Genomic DNA, 16,355 nt, shown 5'->3' with positions numbered 1-16,355 from the left:
TGGTAACTCGTCTAATATATGCAACAAGTTGACACTCTTAGTCATAGATTAGAAACTTGTAGCAATACACGTTGAAACCGAACTTGGCTAACTTCAGCTACTTCTGGTTTGAATAGAGATTGGTGGAAAATATTCTTGGGATGCTGAATTCTTGGAGGAACATTTCCTTACGACCCTGAGTTGATTTTAAAAAGCCGTATCTTGATATCTCCTATTGTTTTGATTCCTGGAAATAAGAATTGAAATAGGAAATGATAGTTAATTTGAACCACTTCCTGTTGATCGTTAAAAAAGCCGTATCCTGATATCTCCTATTGTTTTGATCTATGGAAAAAAGAATTGAAATAGGAAGTAATATTCAATTTGAACCACTTCCTGTTCCCGTAGGGTGTTAACAATAATTATGGTATGTTGCCTAGAGACGGTAAATCGTTTGGAAAAAAATGTTCTAGCTGTCTGTTACTGTTTTCGTTCTATGACGAGAAACGTTCAAACAGAATATGGCTAATTTTAACAAATTCTGCTTTGATCAAAGCTGCCACGGAGATGGAGGAGGCTATTCTTGGGACGATGAATCGATTGCAAAAAGCCACTTTTTAATATCTTTTACCATTTTTGCTCTACGGAAATCAGTATTAGAACAGGAAGTACTAGTAAATTTGAACAATTTCCAGTATTAGTAGAGTTATTTGGATAAAAACGATATGTTTGTTGAGAGGCTGAATCGTTTGCTTAAAACTGTTTCTAGCTATCTGCTGGCGTTTTCGTTCTATAGCGATAAACGTTGAAACCGTTATTGAAATCAGAAGTTATAATAAATTATAACTACAGCCGAATTTAGTATTGTAGATATTTGTCTTTAGACTCTAAATCGTTTGCAGAAACCACTTTTCACTATCCGTTTTCATTTTCTTTATATATCGACAAACGTTGAAATCGGAAATGGCTAATTTGAAGCAATTCCGGTTTGAGTAGAAGGTTAACGGAGGAAATAAAATATATTCTTTGGATACTGAAATAATTGCAAAAGACCACATCTTGAACCATTTACTATTTCTATTAGGCGGAAATTGGAAATTGAAACCGGAAGTAATAGTACATTTCAACCATTTATGGTTTCGGTAGAATATTTTGGGTACTCATGATGTTGTCTCTTAATGGTAACTCGTTTTCAAAAATCAGTTCTCGCTATGTTACCGTTTTATGCTATGACGATAAAAGTTGAAACTGTTCTTGAAACCGGAAGTAATAATAAATTTAAACCATTTTCAATTTTAGTAGAGATTGTGAATGACTATGATATGTTGCCTATACACGCGCAATCGTTTAGAAAAAAAAACGTTTTCATGTATGTTACCGTTTTTATCTATGGGTTAAATGTTAGAACCGGAAATTACTAATTTGAACCACTTCTGGGTTCAATATAGAGTTAACGGATGAGATGGAACCTATTCTATTCATTGGATGAAGAATCAATAGCAGAAAACCATTTCTCTATATCCCTTTCTGTCTTTGCTCTTCTATCTGTCAACAGACACACGGATGAAACCACTCTATAAGATTTCCGACTTTTATGCACAGCACACTTTGGAAGTTTAAAACCTGTCTTTGGTTCCTTAAATATTATTAACACTAACATATCAATGATACTCTCGTGTATGATTCAAAAAGTTAGCCGTGAAATTTAATCTAGATTGGAAGTAGTTGTGGAAAGGCCTCTTGTTATAACAGATTTGTGGGTGTTCAGATAAAATCAACATAATCTTCTTATTTCCCAACGGGTAAGTAATGCATAGGTCATTTCTACTGTATGTCAACTTCACGGACCAAAGCGACTTGTGACTTCATGAGAAACCATTTGTTAGTTCTTCAAGGTCAATAACAACAAAATACTAAGACTATACGCGACCCATCACTTCGATAGAAGAGGCAGATTCAATAGACGTGTTTACGTATAAAAGAAGCCCTCCGGCACTTAGGCTGGGTGGAAGCAATATTCTATGCGAAAGAACGCTGTTTGTTCTATCTGTTCGAGTTTGCTTGTGTGTCTGTCTGTGTGCAGCCTGGGGATCAGACGAGTTGACAAAAAGTTACTAAATTTTAATAACGGATACTTTTGTACAGGCCCAGACCAGGACCAAGCGGTTTTTATTTTAAAAAAATCGAACGAGGAGTCTCAGGGAAGGGGGACGTTTACCAAGACATGTAATAATATTAGAAAATGGCCGATATTTGTGTCGAATTCATAGTTTTCACGGTCACTGAGATCACGGTGACACTTCCATTAGCGATGACTTTCCAAATCAGCTACCATTGCGTGCGGGCCGGGGTCACCGGGGGGAGGGGGCGAGATGTACGGAAACACGTAAAAATAATCCAAAATGACCTACATTAGTGTCAAATGCTTAGTTTTCAAGGTCGCTGAGATGAATGGTGATTCTTCCAGAGGCGTTGACTTTAAATACAGCTCCCATCGCTTGGGAGCCAGAGGCGTTATTTTTAAATTTCGAACCAGGGGGTCTCAAGGGGCGTTTCCCGCGATTTGTAAAAGTAGTAGAAAATTACCGATATATTTTCGTTTCGTTGTTCAGTATGTTTACATAGATATTTTATCTGACCCATGCGAAAATTGATTATTTTCAGCAAGTTATTATTAAATGCAAGAAATAAATTATTAATAATATACAGGGTGGCCCAAAAGTACGTATACAGTACCGTACTGATCAGCTCATTGCATTTTATATAATTTCTTATTTGTATCCATCAGGTAGACTTAGTTCCTTTATTATTTGTTGTTAATATGTTTTTACTTACATCTTAAGCTCAGAAGAGCCGAAGCAAATAAACTCATAAAGTAGAATGTTATAGTTGATCAATATAGCGGTGTATGCCTGTGTTTGGACTACCGGCACGTGAACAGATAGGAATGTATTTTGAAAGAAAGAAACGAAAGTGTAAACATAACCGTATTTGACTTTACATAATCTATCCTAAACCGCGGTCACTAATCTAAGATAATGTAGGAAAAAATGCAAGAAACTAATTAATAAAAATAATAAATATGAACATATAAAAATATATTTTGAAAGAAAAAAGTTCCCCTGGCAGAACTTGTTTAATTCAGACGCCGAAGCGTTAACCAGAGTTGGAGTGGGTCAGTGGGTCGAGTTTTCTGAGTGGGACGTGGGTCAACAGCATGTGACCCACTGTGACCCACCACCCACCGTGACCCACTGCGACCCATCACCCACCAGACCCACTCTGCTCACTGCATTGTAAACAGCATCTTCTGAACAGCATTTTTTTTCACCCTCGACTCTATCCATAGAAACTAAAAGCTAAAACGAAGAAGGACATTGAAGAAGCAGTTGAAGTTAAATTTATATCATGGCAGTCAAGGTGGTTCATATCAAGGAGTGCCTAATATCAATATTAGGCAGTCAACTAATATCGATCCTTTTCGATTATTTTTAGAAATCAATCCTATATAAAGAAAATGCCCCCCCCCAACAAAAGGGAGTTTTAAAAAATGATATTGAGATTAGGGCCAAACTATGTATATGCCAAATGTCATTTCAGTTGACTTTGCAATTTGATCATGATGATCACACATACATAGTTATATTCAATTTTTATATAATAATTCATACATTATAGGTTATTCAAAAAAAATCCATTAGTTAGCTCCTCTAAAAACTCTTAGGCTGTGTCTGAAAATTCAAGAAGTAAGTCCTATTGCAATTATTACAATTGCAAATATGATCAATTTCCTAAAGTTCTGCAAGAGTGTCTGAAGTTCTTTGTTCAATAGAAACAAATGAAAAAAGAAGGCCTCGAAAGAAAACGTAGACAAATTCACCAGAGCTCAGAAGAAGCTGTCTACAATGCACTGAGCAGAATGGGTTGGTGAGTCAGGGTGGTTCGGTGGGTCAGAATTAGAGATGCAAGGGCTCGAAAAAAACCGGCTTTTTTGGGAAAAAACACGGTTTTTCCTGCTTCGATTTTTTGCTTGGGAAATTTTGAGCTTTTTTTCAAAATTCTGCTTTAAATTGATAAAGCAGACTTTGTTTCGCTTCTCTATAACTCAAAAAGTCATTTAATTAGTGGTTGATGCTGATAATAATATAAAACCTCGAAAATAAACTATGAATTTCGAAAAGATATTTCAATCAATTTCTCTTCAACATATTTACATTATGAATTCCACAGGATTAACCAATGTATATAATAAGAATGTTTTAACCACCTATATACATAACTAAGCAGAGTTGGCAAGAACCATGGTTGTTTTTGAAAATGACAAAAACCCGTCTTTTGGGGGATGTTTAAACCAGGCTTTTTTGGTTTAAACCAGGTTTTCTTGATTTAGATTTTTTGCTTTATGTATTTATATTACATATTCACAGAAATAAGTTTGTTTCGCCTTGGTGTTATTATGCAACAGCGAGGTTAAGCCGGAAGAACTCCCATCAGCTTAAAGAAGTCCGGTCAGTAAATTTCTTAATTGAGAATCTCTCGCCCTAGCCATCGGAAAAATCCCGTCATTACTTGAAATGTAACACAATAACGGGAAAATCCTGTTATTGCTTTGCATGTTAAATTTAAAGGTCAACGTATCATAATCAGTACGCTAAAACTGAGGTATTAAATTACAAATTTAGTATGTAGATATCATTGAAAGTCCAATCCAAGCTAATGTTGGAAGCTACGTAGGCAATCGATAAATGTTGCCAATTTCTATCAATATATTTAAGCAATCTTGGCTTCTTTATAAAACAACAGGCAATTAGGCATGCAGAAGCATACAATTTGGTTTCGTTTCGTATGTTTAGGCTTAACATCCTTACGAAATACCGAGGTTATCAAGGAGAAGACTTTCGCTTAAACCGACATCCGAACCGCTACTTGGTTTACACATGAACGAAGGGTTGTGGTTCGACCGAGAATTGAACATGGGACACCTTGATTAAAAGGTGATAGGGAAATAAAACTACTGCAGGTGGTTTGATATCTGGAAACGTCACCATGAAGTTCACACGATTCGCGTTTTTCATTCTTTTTATTTTTTGGTTTAAACCAGTTATTTTAAAAAAAAGTTGGTTTAAACCAGCCAACCCTAAAAGTAAACACTTCTTTAAAAAAATACACAAATAATTAGCAAAATAGTATGTAGTATTTTTACTTCAGAATATTCCATTCTCTCTTTTTGAAACAAAATAAAATTAAAATAAAACATAACGGAAATACTTAGATTTATATGATACACTTAAAGGCTGCACATCTAGAGCTTTTGGTTCTGTATATTCTTGAAATTCTATAGTTAAGTTTTATATAACCACCATCACGGTTTACCCAATCCTCAAGTTTTCTGAATTTTTAACAAGAGGGATTCAACATATCATTACGGAACTCCCCCGCCCCCCCAAAAAGGGCTACGGAATATATTTAAGTTAAGCTAAATACAACTGCACAACAAACATGACTGAGTGATTAGCTTTTGCGCTTCTATTGGGAAGTCCGGGATTCAACCAGCATTCGACCATTCTGACAAAGCTTTTCTTCATTCCATCTGGGAATGTAGAAATAGTGCGTGTACTGTGAGATGGCCGACTTCCTTTCTTATTGTTTTTAAATCGTTATTATTACTAATTACCAGGAGTGACGGTTTGCGAAGGTTAGCGGGGCGGTCTTTCGGACTGAAGCCCGTTCCCCAAAGTTACGGAACGCCTGCAACAAACGAAATATCTATTAGTTATTCCTGTACTCATAAACTTCAAACACCTCTCAAATAAAATTAGGACTTTTTAGAAAACGAACCAATCAGTAAAACCCTTCCTAAAGTACTTTTCTAAATCCGCTACTGATTATTTGTATAAATTGGTATTCAAGGTTGTGTCCGGAAAATTATTGCTAAATCACTTCATAGCTACAGTATAACAGAAATGTGGAAGTACGGTTTGACGGATATATTGAAAAACGTACGCTTTGACGGATAAATAGAAAAACGGACAAGTTTAACTTTTGCGCTAGAAGCTAGAGTACTAAGCTCTTACGGTTAGAAATGAAACACGGATGACAAACTAAAATGATCTAGAGAAGAAAAAAGATGTCGATAACTCAAAAGTTAAAATAAAGTTAAATAGGCTCTAAAATTGCCCTCAAATACTACATTCTTCATGCTAGGTTTAATTCGTAAAACATGTGCTCCATCCATCTTGATGGTGAATTTCAAAGCGAAATATCGCATTTAGGTCATGGAATTCTTATCTAATTATAGAATATACTATAAGAAAGCTATTTAGATAGAAAAATCATGAAAATGAAAAAAAGCCAAAATTTCCAAAATTCTCGTTTTTTTTCAAAAAGCCGGCTTTTTATGTGAAAAAACCATCGATTCAAAAAAGCCGGCTTTTTTGCATCTCTAGTCTGAATGGATTGTTGGGTCAGAGTGGGTTACGGTGGGTTGTGTGTCGCAGTGAGTCATATCCTGTTGACCCACAACCCACTTAAAAATCTTAATCCAATTGACCCACTGACTCACTCCATCTCTGGACTGCACACACGGAAAAAACAGCCATATATTTATCTGAACCTTCCTGACTTTACTTAACTTCCACTAATTTAAGTTATTCTACAAAAAATACAATAAAGCAATTATTAATAACAATTACAAACATAGAGAAATGTATTTTGAAAATAAAATCAAAGTGAACCAGAAGAAAATTTGAACCCGGGTTGCTCCACTCAACAAGCAGACATCTTACCGACTTACCCACGGCAGAACTTGTAACTTTTTGTTTTGAAGCTTTATTTATATTGCGTGTGTTACGTAACAACGCTACGAGATGCTATTACTGTAGCGACGACCTCCTTCAAACCCGTTTCTTAAATTTACGAAATAACTCTTTTAATCCTCAATCAATCCGATATATATCCTTGTGTGTGTGTGTGTGTGTGTGTATTGGTGCACCAGTAAGCTCCTAAGAGTATAGATTAATTCATTCTTCATATTAATCTAGAGAACAAATGTTTTTAATGAAAACAAGGGGCCTGTTGCCGTAGATGGCTAAAGGCCGTAAATAAAATTCAGACTAGAAGTGTAACTGGGGTAACTCACCGATGTAACTGGCTGATTTAACACGTTCGATAACAGCGCGTACGCAATTGGCATAGGCTGTATAGATAACTGGGTAGCGTGTGTGACTGTTGTTCTAAGGATTCTGTGTTCGAGTCTCATCCTAGACTGTTACATCCTTTTCAAGGAATTGAACATTATAAATGATCCTGAAATAGATTTATCCTATGAAGTGAGAAAAACCAAGACAGATGCAGGGGGAAAAGGCGCAGACTGTTTATCTTTAGGTGTTAAAATTTAATTTATTCCCATGTCTTTTGTTATTTCCTTTCCCTCTTTCCTTCTTTTCTCATTTTGTTTAACTTTCTATACTTTTTCGGTCTCTGTATGATGCGTATTAATATTTTCGTTTTCTTTGCATTAATTCCTATCTCTTAGAACTTAACGTGAATGGAATTTCTGCAGATTTATCTCGTGGTTGTTTCTCTAACTGATGCTCTCACATAGTAATACTTTTCCCTCCAAGTAGAGGAATATCCTGGCATGTTATGTTTTCGGGATGTATTTGCTGTCATATTAGTTGTCCAACTATTAGACATACAGTGGAACTATGCTGCTACAGGAAAAAGTTATCATTTCTTACATATCCAACCTCCAGGTTTTAAAGTTCCTGGGTGTACCTGGAAGATATAAAATAGTCCCCATCAGCATCGACGAAATTCTGTCAACGTTCTGGAAGGCCATGGATTCCTTCGCGGTAGAACTTGGTGGACCGTAAAGCGAAAAAGGTATCAAGTGCATTTTGCACCTCTATTAAAGATTTGAACTGGCGTCCTCTAGGGTGATTCTCCAAGGAACAGTCCTACTAGGTTAATTATAATGTATTTCGGATCAGTATGTTTAATGAACACTACCGAATTTGTAACCGAACCACGCTAAAAGAAAGGGTGTGTGTTAAACTTTTGGCATGATCGTAGATGTGTCTCGGAACTTTACAGTGTCACTGGAAATTGAGTAATTAATTTGACCACCAAGTTTACTATTCATTTTGAAAGTGACTTGACGAATCTTTCAAACATTCTTTATATATTCCAATAGTTCTGAAAAATATTAAAAGACAAACGCTATTTCTATATTACTGATGGACTTCTGGAAACAGAAATTTATAATGTTAAGTTCTTTTACTACCTCGAATATTTTTATCTGTGGTCACTTTTCTTTCTCTTCTTCTGTCTCCTTTTCTCTCTCTGTCTCACTTCTGTACCTCTAACAGATATCTATTCGTTTCAATTTTTCATTGAGAAGTGTTTAAGTTCTCCCTACATTAATTTTGAATTTCGTTTCGTCTCATTTTTATTCTTTCACTTTATTGATACTAATACATGTATATTTTGAAATTAGAATTATGCTCATGTTGTTGTTGATTTTAATACGGGAAAAAGGAAACGAGAAGAGAGAGGGGTGGTTTTTTTTACCAGACACGATTATGGGATAAGAAGGGATATATTGGATGGTCTAGCTGCACGGTGTTAGCTGTCACACTTTTTTGGTGTGTATAAGTTCAATAATTCACCATGAATACAATCAACCAGAAGTGTTTTTGTAATGAAGAAATAACAACATGAAATGTGAAATCTCTTTTAACAAACTGTTGAGATTTGAGAGTCGACAAACTTTACACTTTTGGGTACCGATTACCTTGAAACCCCAGTAGCCACAATTACCCCGAGATAAGGAGCTTATATTTAAAAGAATAACATTCTCAGCAAAATGCAGAAGTCTTTTAGTGTGAGAGAAAAGAAGGAATGGAACCTTTCATTTCTAGTTCTATTAGTCTTGTAGCTCTGAGTTTGTGGCAAAAGTACTGATAGAAATAAGGACAATGAATTATGAATATTTTGTAGAACATTCCACTTTAATATCTTCCGTTTTGCTTAGTTCTGAAAAAATATAGAGTATATTGCTAAACTATGTAAACTACTTGTACTGTCGCTGATTTGCGATGACAATCAGAAATAGAAGTAAAAGGTAAATTACAGTAATGGTTTTCTATCTATAGCTTTCCATTAAGGGAGAAGTATAACTAGTTTTATTTTAACAAATTTTTTGCCTTAAAATGCTAGTTCAGGTTCATCCTCTTCCACTTCAACCTTGAGTATGGAAATGGAAGAACATAATTAGATTTTGATTGTTGATTCTGGTATATATCAAGCATAATTTCTCGGATCTAGGCCTGTACGATATGTCGATATATCGATATCGTCTACATCGATATTAACACATATCAATGTTCGATATCTTAAATATACCGACATCAATATATCATAATCTTGAATTCTTGATATCGATCTTCAGAGAGGCGAAGTACAGGGAGCCCATAAGACTAGCGATGGATGAAGAAATAGAACTTAATTTTTACGATAATGACTTCTAATGACAATTAAAGACTTTGGTGCAAAAAACAGTCAATTCTAAAAACTGAAAGTGTAAGGGAGATATCTTCACAAAGGTTTCTCTTCATCCGATTTCTTTCGTACTTGGCACATATATACTAGACCGAAAATAAATCGATAGGTATTTTTTTTGTTTCTTTCGGAAAATAGGTAAGGGGGCAAATGGTTCCTTTTCAAAACGGGATCCCCTTGATTAAAAGGACCACATTAAAGAAACGAAACTCTGCCGATGCACAGATGACTTCAAAGTAGAAAATGGGTTTTGTCGTTCTTGCGAGTCAATGCCCCTTCGAAATACCAAAGATCCCGCACAATTCTGACGGAAATTGCGTTTAGGTGGAACTGCTTGAAACCGTGGTATGTTGTAGATGTGGTGTTCCTGAGAAGAAGTCTCAATGGGCACAACAACAAGTCACTGACCGTTTGGCAACTACAGGGCCACATTTTTGCAAACAGCAGAATGTAACGTTATTTTGGATCTCGGTGGAATTGCTTGAAACTGGTATGTTGTAGATATTATGATCGTGAGAGAAAGGCACAATTTGCCCGAAAACTAGATCACTATCTTCGACTCGGCTGCTTTCAAAAAAGATGTTTCGTAGTGACCAAACGGTCACTGATTAGTGGATGTGCCTATTAAGACCTTTCTTCAGAATCACAATATCTACAACATATCACAGTTTCAGTTATTTTTACCGAAATCCAGAACATCAACACTTTCGGTTACTTTCAAGAAATTGGCCCTGTAGTGGGCAAACGGTCAGTGAGTAGTGGGTGTGCCCATTGAGACCTTCTCTCGGAATCACAAGATCTACAACATATCACAGTTTCATTTTTAAAGAAATCCAGAACATCACCATGTTCCGTTACTTTCAAAAAAGTTGCCCTGTAGTGGCGAAATGGTCAGTGATTAGTGGTTGTGCCTATTAAGGCATTTTCTCAGAATCACGATATCTACAACATATCACAGTTTCAGTCATTTTTACCGAAATCCAGAACATCACCATCTTCGGTTACTTTCAAAAATAGTGGTCTCGTAGTGTCCAAACAGCCAGTGATTATTGGTTGTCCCCATTAAGACTTTTTCTCAGAATCACAATATCTACAACATATCACAGTTTCAGTCATTTTTACCGAAATCCAGAACATCAAAATTTTCGGGTACTTTCAAGAAAGTGACCTGTAATGGCCAAACGGAAAGTGATTAGTGTGTGTGCCCATTGAGATCTTTTCTCGGAACCACAAGATCTACAACATATCACAGTTTCAGTCATTTCTATGGAAATCCAGAACATCACCATGTTCCGTTACTTTAAAGAAAGTGGCCCGGTAGTGGCCAAACGCTCAGTAATTTTTGGTTGTGGCCATTAGGACATCTTCTCAGAATCACAATATCTACAACATATCACAGTTTCAGTAATTTTTACCGAAATCCAGAACATCAACATTTTCGATTACTTTCCAAAAAGTGGCCCTGTAGTGGGCAAACGGTCAGTGATTAGTGGTTGTGCCCTTTTCTCAGAATCACAAGATCTACAACATATCACAGTTTCAGTCATTTTTACCGAAATCCAGAACATCACCATCTTCGGTTACTTTCAAGAAAGTGGCCTGGTTGTGGCCAAACGGTCTGTGATTAGTGGATGTGACCATTGAGACCTTTTCTCGGAATCACAAGATCTACAACATATCACAGTTTTGGCCATTTTTAAAAAATTCAGAACATCACCATGTTCCGTTACTTTCAAGAAAGTTGCCCTGTAGTGGCCAAACGGTCAGTAATTATTGGTTGTGCCCATTAGGACATTTTCTCAGAATCACAATATCTACAACATATCACAGTTTCAGTCATTTTACCGAAATCAAGAACATCAACATTTTCGATTACTTTCCAAAAAGTGGCCCTGTAGTAGCCAAACGGTCAGTGATTAGTGGTTGTGCCCTTTTCTCAGAATCACAAGATCTACAAAATATCACAGTTTTAGTCATTTTTACCGAAATCCAGAACATCACCATGTTCCGTTACTTTGAAGAAAGTGACCCTGTAGTGGCCAAATGGTCAGTAATTATTGGTTGTGCTCATTAGGACATTTTCTCAGAATCACAATATTTACAACATATCACAGTTTCAGTCATTTTTACCGAAATCCAGAATATCACCATGTTCCGTTACTTTCAAAAAAGTGCCCTCGTATCGTCCAAACGGCCAGTGATTATTGGCTGTGCCCATTAAGATTTTTTCTCAGAATCACAATGGCTACAACATATCGCAGTTTTAGTCATTTTTTCCGAAATTCAGGCCATCAATATTTTCGGTTACTTTCAAAAAAGTGGCCTGGTTGTGGCCAAAGATCAGTGATTAATGATTGTGCCTATTAAGGCATTTTCTCAGAATCACAAGATCTACAACATATCACAGATTCAGTCATTTTTACCGAAATCCAGAGCATCACCATGTTCCGTTACTTTCAAAAAAGTGGCCTTGTAGTGGCCAAACGGTCAGTAATTATTGGTTGTGCCCACTGGGACTTTTTCTCAGAATCACAATATCTACAACATATCACAGTTTCAGTCATTTTTATCGAAATCTAGGCCATCAATATTTTCGGTTGTTTCAAGAAAGTGGCCTGGTTGTGGCCAATGGTCAGTGATTAGAGGTTGTGCCTATTAAGACCTTCCCTCAAAATCACAATATCTACAACATATCACAGTTTCAGTCATTTTTACCGAAATCCAGAACATCAACATTTTCGGGTACTTTCAAGAAAGTGACATGTAATGGCCAAACGGAAAGTGATTAGTGTGTGTGCCCATTGAGATCTTTTCTCGGAACCACAATGTCTACAACATATCACAGTTTCAGTCATTTCTATGGAAATCCAGGACATCACCATGTTCCGTTACTTTAAAGAAAGTGGCCCGGTAGTGGCCAAATGGTCAGTAATTATTGGTTGTGCCCATTAGGACATTTTCTCAGAATCTCAATATTTACAACATATCACAGTTTCAGTCATTTTTACCGAAATCCAGAATATCACCATGTTCCGTTACTTTCAAAAATGTGGCTCTGTAGTTACCAAACGGTCAGTGATTGGTGGTTGTGCTTATTGAGACTTTTTCTCAGGATCACAACATTTACAACATATCACAGTTTTACAGATTTTCATTGAAATCCAGAATATCGTTATGTTTGGCTTTTTTAAAAAAAGTGGCCCTGTAGTGGCCAAATATCAGTGATTGGAGGTTATGGCCATTAAGACTTTTTCGGAATCACAACATCTACAACATCACTGTTTTAGTCATTTTGTCCAAAGTCTCGAATGTCGTATTCTTTGGCTTTTTTTTAAGAAAGTGGCCTCGTGGTGGCCAAACGGCCAACGATTTGTGGTTGTGTCCATTGAGACTTTTTCTCAGGAACATCATATCTACAACATAACACGGTTTCAAGCAATTCCACCGAAATCAAATTTCCATAAAGATTGTGCGGGGTCCTTTCTCATTTCGAAGGAGCATTGCCTCTGCAAAACTTTTCTCTGAAAAACTTCAAATCCCGTATTTTGTACTTTGAAGTCATCTTTGCATCGGCAGAGTTTCGTTTCTTTAATTTGGTCCTTTTAAATCAAAGGTACCATTTTTTTTAAAGGGACCCTTTGCCTCCTTTAACCTGTTCTCCGAAAGTAACAAAAAAAATCATGTGTGCATTTATTTTCGGTCTAGTATATATGTGCCAAGTTTGAAGAAAATCGGGTGAAGAGAAATCCTTGCGAAGTTATCTCCTTTATACTTTCACTTTTTGGACTTGACAGGTCGTTTGCCCCGAAGTTTTCAATTTCTTTATTACCTCAAATTGCATTGTAAATAAATGCACTTGCAAATTTGCAATATTATATACTGTAATTTCTTAGCCGATACAATTTTCTGTCCCCGAAAAACAAGAAAGCACCCGTCAAAACCAATTTTTCGAACTTTCTCCTCGAATTTATCATAAGAAAGTTTTTTGTTCCTCTCTCTCAGAGATTTGCTTCCCTTTTGGCCTTCAGGGCCACTCATTGACAAAAGGTACACACGTGACCGCTATATGCAGACATACTCTTAGGTACGGTCAGAGATTGGGGAAGTAGGCGATTTTTAATAATAATAATAATAATAATAATAATAATAATAATAATAATAATAGTCATCATCTAAGAATTAGGTTTACAACTAGGGTCCCATCTCTTTATCTTGTATGAGAGGCCTTCTAGTCAGCTAAGCCACTGATGTTCCTTATTTTGTGTTTCTCTCTCTTTCTGTGTAGTGTGGATGTTTGTTTTGGGGTTGTTAGGCTTTTATATTAAACCTTTACATTATATAATCTTTTTCGTTTTACGAGATTTTCTTTTGGAAAAAGGAAAGAAACTGCTTTCCTCTTATATCTGTTTCTTACCATTCACCTTGTTTGAACTGCTTAGGTAAGATGATTTTGTAACTTTTATGTCACCCATTGCCATCACGATAATAAATTGGTAAGTCTTAACAATGTATTTTATTCTCTTATTTGCAGTTTGCCACACTGATATATTTGTAACAAAATTGAGGTTTGGTCCAACGCCTTTCGAATTTGCAACCAACCCAACCGCTGAGCTTTTCGGGTTGCCTGCTATTGCAGGAAAGGGAGAATTGCAGGTGGTAATGCACTTTTGGAGTCGTGTATACATTGATCTTACCGACTACACTGCACAACACATGTACGCCCACTACAAAACAGGTCTCAATTGCGGGTACTTACAATCAAGAAACACACATTTCATGGAACAGCTACAAAACATGCAACATACATAAAACAAGACCCTAGGCGCATGCAACATGCACTCTACAGGCGTTTACATCACATTTATAGTACCTGTAAATGTTTTTCTTTTTCGTATGAGGAAAATGGTCATTGCGTATAATCAACATTTAATTTTGCTTTGTAGTGAAGAGGCGTGAAAGGGTCTCACAATGTTTATTGCGCACCAAGTATATTATACAATAAATCTGCTTCTGGAACTCAGTAGATTGACAAGAGCTCAGAACTCCCTTCTTAAATAATAGCTAACGCTTCCATTTGTTTTTCAGAAGAACGATTGCCTTTTCGAAAAAAAAAAGTACAAAGAAAAACTTTAGTTGAATTTAGTTTAATTAGTTTAGTTAAATTTAGTTGAATTAAATGGCTATAACAAATATGGGTTAGGATGAATTAAATGTCTATAACAAATGTGGAGTAAGAACTTGGTTAATTACAGAAGGTAAGGTGTATCACAACAGGACATCTAAAAAGATGATTTAATTATAGGCACTTAAATTACCAATCGAGGAAGACTAGAGAACTCGTCCAATATAGTAGGAAACTGATTCGGGTAGTAAATTCTCGTAATTCTTATACGATTGACTAATTCTTGAAGCAGGCAAATTTCTACAGGCAGAAAATATAGGTAAGTGGTTGTATAATTTTGCATCTTTAATGAGCTTAACGAAGACATGTGTGAACAGTAGTGAATTTAATCTTTCTTTTTTTCCCTGTCTCTCGTTGGTATTGTAATATGTAAAACACTTTACCTAATAACATCTCCATCTTTTATAGTAAAAGTATGTTTTGTCATTACATCTTGACTGAGTTCTGAACATCGAACTTCCTATTACATTCTTATAACCAATAGCAAAAACGCTTAAGTTATTCTCTAGTCAAAATATATCCCGATAGAATCCGACAGTAAAGTGGAGTGAATGGAATTTAAAATATAAGGATTATTTAATCTACAATACCAAACCTCTTCAATATTGACTGACATGTGCAGTCACGTGTTCCAAGTGTTTTCTACACACACTTCCCATTTACCCACAAGTATGAGTGCACCTTCTGTAATAAATGAGCATTTGAAGTATATTGTGAAAGTGAATTAGGATATATTCCACGTTTTAAGAGGGATAAAAATTTTGTCAGCCATTAAAGCACAGAAACAAATTTAATCTTGATTGGAAGAAAAGTTAAAGTATAACATACATATTTTTCGTTAGTGTTGCATATTTCAAATCAAGTAATTGCAGTTAATATTGGCAGTAATATTTCTTTCTCTATATCAAACAGAAATATGTATATGTGGTTTCTCGTTTCATTTTACTTATTAGTATTTTGTATTTGTTATTTATTATTATAGGTTCGCAGAGATGATATGACTTCTGCTATTAGTCGTTTGACTCGTGTAAGTGGAATAGGACCAGCTAAAGCCAAAGAATTGGTTGATCAGGGAATAACAACGATTGAAGATCTTCGAAAGAATCAGGATAAGCTCAATCATCATCAACGGATAGGATTAAAGTAAGTACCAGTACAGGAAAAAAATATGATTTGGAATATTTAAGCTTGTCTTTGGTATAGACGTAAATTTGAAGCACGTTACATGCTTAAAGCGATATAGGAGTGTGTGAAAATTCTTATATTTTCAATAATATTAGTACCAACAGGCACGTAGCCAAGGGGGGGGGGTCCGGGGGTCCGGACCCCCCCTTCTAGACTAGAAATGAAAAAATTAAGGAAGGATAAAACAAAATGAAATGACAAAAAGAAGGATCAGCGTTAAAAATTAAAAAGAAAACTACAGGAAGCTTTTGCTTACTCTTTCTTATGAGGAGATTTGTATTACTTGCAATATGGTGTCAAGGTAAGCGAGGTATTCTGAAAGAGTCAGGGAATTTTTAATTTCAAGAAAAGTTATGGTTTCAGAATTCCTGCTACTAGTCAGAGAGATTTCAAGCTTTCAAAAGCATAAGTGCCGTTGTGTAACAGCGTGGACATTTTTAATCATAAC

The 16,355-nt window shown here is 35.9% G+C and overlaps 1 protein-coding gene across 6 annotated transcripts in view; it reads left to right on the top strand.

Moving 5' to 3' along the window:
* Positions 1–16,355, top strand: part of LOC145660824 (DNA polymerase beta-like) — a 550,409-nt gene that overhangs the window by 139,418 nt on the left and 394,636 nt on the right. For all 6 annotated transcript variants that reach the window (XM_081726267.1, XM_081726247.1, XM_081726263.1 and 3 more), the window contains exon 3: positions 15,705–15,865. In XM_081726267.1, coding sequence (XP_081582393.1) covers positions 15,705–15,865 — 161 coding nt within the window. The remainder of the gene's footprint in view (positions 1–15,704; positions 15,866–16,355) is intronic.

This window comes from Thermobia domestica, chromosome 1 (genome assembly GCF_964235325.1).
Source record: "Thermobia domestica chromosome 1, izTheDome1.hap1.1, whole genome shotgun sequence".
Taxonomy (NCBI): Eukaryota; Metazoa; Arthropoda; class Insecta; order Zygentoma; family Lepismatidae; genus Thermobia; species Thermobia domestica.
Note: the sequence above shows the minus strand (reverse complement) of the source record. Positions and strands in the feature narration are given on the sequence as shown.